Source organism: Notothenia coriiceps, unplaced genomic scaffold, assembly GCF_000735185.1.
Source record: "Notothenia coriiceps isolate Sejong01 unplaced genomic scaffold, NC01 NC01_scaffold00005401, whole genome shotgun sequence".
NCBI classification, from domain to species: domain Eukaryota; kingdom Metazoa; phylum Chordata; class Actinopteri; order Perciformes; family Nototheniidae; genus Notothenia; species Notothenia coriiceps.
The window spans coordinates 1-5,331 of NW_011338102.1; the positions used below are offsets into that span (position 1 = coordinate 1).

Genomic DNA, 5,331 nt, shown 5'->3' on the forward strand with positions numbered 1-5,331 from the left:
TGTTCAAGTCCCCCTATCATGATGAATGAAAACAATCTGCGTGTTGATGGAATGTACTTTCTTTCTATTGACGAACACGTCCTCATCTTTTGATGGCGCAATTATTTTTATGTGCGTCCCGTCAATAGCACCGACCACACCGGCCAAACCTGCATTGCCATGAAGTTGGCTTTGATCCTGTGTAGTTGTTGATTGTCCAAAGGAAACCGGATAAACTTTGGATGATATGTGGTCTAGAGAGCGCGTTGATGGTTTGGTTTATGGCACGGCTGACTGATGGTTGCGATATTCCTAAATCGTCGGCATTGCAAAGTTGCATTTTCCCACATTGCTAAATATCGTAGTGTTGCCAAACATTTTATTTCCGGGCTAATCGGGTTATTCCTGTTAGTCGGGGATGTTATTGCATCCCGCACTAATTCCACAACAAGTTTGATACCCTCACGATTTAGCCTATATCTCTTGATCAATTCACAGTCTTCCATTGTCTCCAAAACATTTCGTCTCGCAGCCATTTTCAGATTCTTTGTGAATAGGTATTACTGAGTTAGGAGTCCTCTCGAGGACTTTTAAGCTCTCCTAAACTTAGGTGCTACTTTTAGGCCTAAAATACTTTGTGAATTGCTCTTAGTGAATAAAATTAGGAGTCCTAAATTTAAGACTGACACGCCCATTATGTTTAGGAGTTTCTCCTAAATTTGCCAGTTAGGAGCTACTTTTAGCCCTAAGATCCTTTGTGATTCTTTGTGAATATGACATTTTGTCAATGCCTCCTCAGAAGTAGCCAACATGGTGTCGTGCTACTGCAGTTCAGCGTCTCTCTGTGTGTGTCCCACAGCAGGAGTGGATCAACATGACAGGTTTCCTGTGTGCTCTGGGTGGCGTGTGCCTCCAGCAGCGCAGCACCCCCGGCCCGGCCACCTACAGCCCCCCCATGGGCCCCATGAGTGAGCGCAAACACTCCATGATCTCGATGGGCCCCTGCGACGTCTACAACCCCGTGGTCTCCGTCTCCTCCTGCTCCTCGTCGGCCTCCAGCGAGTCGCCCGTCAGCCGCTTCGTGGACCGGCTGCTGGCCCTGCTGGTGTGTGGCCACGACAGGGTGGGCCTCCACGTGCGCACCAATGTGAAGGACCTGCTGGGGCTGGAGCTCAGCCCTGCCCTCTACCCCATGCTCTTCAACAAGCTGAGGAACAGCATCGGGAAGTTCTTCGACACACAGGGGCCGGTGAGTGGAGCTACGGCAACGCTCAGAATGTTGGAACGATATAAGATTGTCTTGTAGATTACAGAACATTTAAATTGGTGAGTGTTTTAGACGTTGTTTGTCTGTTGGAGCAATAAATAAGAAATAATCCATACAAATTTGGTTTTCTTAAGCTGAAATGAAGGACTATGTTGGAGATGTGCTCATGTCGCTATTAAACTTAGAAACCCAGATTTTAATTCATGACTATTCCAAATGTTTACTCATACTTGGTTTCTTGTGCCATATTTTTCTTCCACCCTTCCCGAGGTCAATTTTCGATGTTTTTATATGTATCGTAAATAGTTTGTTCACATGAAATGTACACCTGTTTGGTTTCTCCTGTTTCCAGGTTCCTATCAATGACACTAACACCCAGTTTGTGGAGCAGACCATAGCCATCATGAAGAACCTGTTGGATAACCACACGGAGGGCAGCTCCGAACACCTGGGGCAGGCCAGCATCGAGACCATGATGCTCAACCTGGTCAGGTCAGTACTTCCTGCAGGGAAACGTCCTAAGTGATGTTTGCAGAGAGTGAGCTAACATGGCGGAAGCACATTAGCATCGTGTTGTGACTGAAAGACGTGACGCGTTGCTATGAGGTGTATTGACCTGCCCACCATCCCTCAGGTATGTGCGCATCCTGGGCAACGTGGTCCATGCCATCCAGATCAAAACCAAACTGTGCCAGCTGGTGGAGGTGATGATGGAGAGGAGGGATGACCTGTCCTTCTGCCAGGAGATGAAGTTCAGGTCAGTGACAAGGATGGACTTTTAGTTAAAAACGCTGACAATTGAAGTTTCAAGGCCCCTTTCTTACATATCAGACCTTCAAAACTCTGAGCAGAATATAGACACATTTGAATAAACAAATTCAAAGGGTAAGAAAGGGAAAACCTCAAACTAACTTTAAGGTATTGCTGTCTCTCACATTTGAGTGCACAAGTGTGTCCCAATGTTAAGTATGGCAGAACGAGGTGCACTATGATTACCTTGATCGTGCTTCGATAATGGTCAAAAAGAGCACACAACGCTGGATGCTGCTGAAGTTGACGCGTAAAAGTTATACATTCTTTTTCGCTCTTTATGTAACATCCCATTATGCTGGTGTCAAAGAAAAGCCACTGTTAGTTTTTTAGGGACAATGAGCAGTCTGTTATGATGTGGAACAGCAAATTATTGTTCCCGGCTAGCTAGCTAGCTAAGGGGCGCTCACATGTAGTAAACCTGAGCACACCTTGGCACATACTGGACCGTTTGTTAACCTCGGAGTGGTGTTTGAATGAACCATTTCAGTAGCGTACTCCGAGCAGCAGAGCAGAGCACACTTGCAATGTGTTAAGTTATTTTGTAGCTATACAATTAAAATAAATATATAGCTAGCTAACTAGCTTAGAAAAGGGCTTCACAATTCTGGAAAAAATAACAATATATGATCATCATATTAATCAATTTTTATTTGAATATTGTCCAAATTTCAATAAAAATGTCAGTTACTTGTCTTACCTTTAATTTCCCTAACTCCTAACATTAGCTTTGGCATTTAGTTAAAGACCAAGTCTCATCATATTCATCTCTCAGGTTGGATGAACAAACACCCTTTTTAGTTCCCCATTGTCAGGAAGGAAGGTTCACTGAAGCTGTTGTCTGTTGTCTGCAGGAACAAGATGGTGGAGTATCTGACGGACTGGGTGATGGGAACATCCAACCAAGCTGCTGATGACGACATCAAGTGTCTGACGAGGTGCAGCTCTGTTCCAACTCATCTAATGCAATGTCCAACTGAGAGAACTCCTTTGAACTATTTGATCTTCTGTCTGTGTAATGTACAGGGACCTGGACCAGGCCAGTATGGAGGCAGTCGTGTCTCTGTTGGCGGGTCTTCCTCTTCAGCCAGAGGAGGGAGACGGAGTAGAACTGATGGAGGCCAAATCTCAGCTCTTCCTCAAGTGAGAACACACCTGCCACCAACCTACTCTGAGGCTCGGTCATACATTTACGTGTTTATTTAACATGTGTCTTGATACAAATAAGAAAAACTGAATATTGGAAAGAAATTGGAGGATTTTTTCATCTAAAGAAATAGGCAGGACATCCCATCAAATGAAGATCAAACATGATGCACATGGGACACAATAGGGTGAAACAAACAAACAACTCCAACATTCATTGTTTACATAACGTACTGGCAAGACGTTGGCATCATGAAAGTGTCATCATTTTAACTGGAACATGTACAAAATTATCGAATATGCAACCAATTTTTCCCGCATATATATAAAAGTGCTTTGAGGGGTCAGAAGACTAGAAAAGCGCTATTTAAATGCAGCCCATTTAACATTTAAAAATGTTGAATATGTAGAAGAAAAGGAAGAATTAGCCCTGTGGAGTTGCGTAACCTACATGGGCAAGCCTTTCCTATAATATGCTGTGGTTTGTGTGCAGGTACTTCACCCTGTTCATGAACCTGCTGAACGACTGCAGCGAGGTGGAGGACGAGGGCCAGGCAGTGGGGGGCCGAAAGAGAGGAATGTCCCGCCGCCTGGCCTCGCTCCGCCACTGCACCGTCCTGGCCATGTCCAACCTGCTCAACGCTAACGTGGACAGTGGTCTCATGCACTCCATCGGTAAGGCGGACTCAACATTACCCATCGTAGCATTATGAATAATGGAGCTTTCTACAAACCAACAGATTTGTTCTTCACTCCCCCCTCCTCAGGTCTGGGCTACCACAAGGACCTGCAGACTCGAGCCACCTTCATGGAGGTGCTGACCAAGATCCTGCAGCAGGGCACGGAGTTCGACACGCTGGCGGAGACGGTGCTGGCCGACCGCTTCGAGAGGCTGGTGGAGCTGGTCACCATGATGGGAGACCAGGGAGAGCTGCCCATCGCCATGGCGTTGGCTAACGTGGTCCCGGGGTCTCAGTGGGTGTGTACCTCGTCTAACGTCTTGTATATTGTATGAACAGTTATCCATGAAAAGTTGATCAGCATTGACGAATGTGTTTGTGTCTCCAGGATGAGCTGGCCCGCGTGCTGGTGACGCTGTTCGACTCGCGCCACCTCCTCTACCAGCTGCTGTGGAACATGTTCTCCAAAGAGGTGGAGCTGGCCGACTCCATGCAGACGCTTTTCAGAGGAAACAGCCTGGCCAGCAAGATAATGACCTTTTGTTTCAAGGTAGGAAGCATAACACAACCCTGCCATGAAGTAAACATGTTAATGTTTGCTTGACCGATTACATCGTAGTTGAATATTACCCAACATTAACATTATTATTATTTACAACATGTGATAGTGCTTATGGCCAGAAATAGTAAACTACGGTATCCTGGTAAGATGCTGGAAGTCTGCATGTTTTGATCCCAACAAGCAGTTGACCGTGTAAAAATGTTGACGTGTTTTAGTTATTAAATGCAGTGTTGTAGCAGATATTACTTTGTGAATCACAACGTTGGTAATGGACTGTTATGGATGTCATTTGAATGGAAAACACCTGCCGTGATGCTGTAATTTACTTTCTCTAAACCCATGTTTAGGTACATACAGTAAGGTCTTCACAAAAGGTCTGGAGGTTTATGGAATGCAAATCAGGTCCAAGTCATCCTTGCAGAAAGAGGCCTTGAGGTGTTTCTGAAGTCCCGCTCAGCTGCAACGATAGCTGCTGCACAAACGGTCCTCAGGACACCTTTTCCGGGAGAATTAGCAGCCACAGTTCCACTTGTGCAGACAATTTCTCAAGAAAGTCTCCACTGTTTAGCAAACTTCTCGTATATTAGAATTCAATATTTATTTGTTTGCTTCATACTGCTGTAAAGAGACCAGATGAATGAATCCAGTGTTGCTTGGTAGGCTTCAGTGAATACAGCTTGGTGAAATATACCTGACGATGTCGTGAATCCAGATTGCAATGAAGGGTCAGTGGTTCGTTCCCCAGTTCTTGCAGTCAACAAGTCAGAGGCTGCATTTCACTTCGGTTAAATGGAATCCTTGCGTCCATCACTTGCGTAGTTTCCCTGCAACTAGTCCCTCCCACCAGGGAAGCATGGAGAGACGCAAAGAAACCATGTGAAGCAGGG

At 45.5% G+C, this 5,331-nt stretch overlaps 1 protein-coding gene across 1 annotated transcript; it reads left to right on the forward strand.

Moving 5' to 3' along the window:
- Window positions 1–841: 841 nt before the first annotated feature.
- On the forward strand, window positions 842–4,462 carry LOC104942901 (neurofibromin-like; the record flags this gene model as incomplete). The annotated part of the gene is made up of 8 exons (XM_010768212.1): window positions 842–1,228; window positions 1,599–1,738; window positions 1,881–2,003; window positions 2,911–2,994; window positions 3,083–3,199; window positions 3,696–3,877; window positions 3,970–4,181; window positions 4,271–4,462. Coding segments are annotated over exons 1-8 (1,425 nt in total), but the record flags the coding sequence as incomplete, so codon positions are not given.
- Window positions 4,463–5,331: the final 869 nt, after the last annotated feature.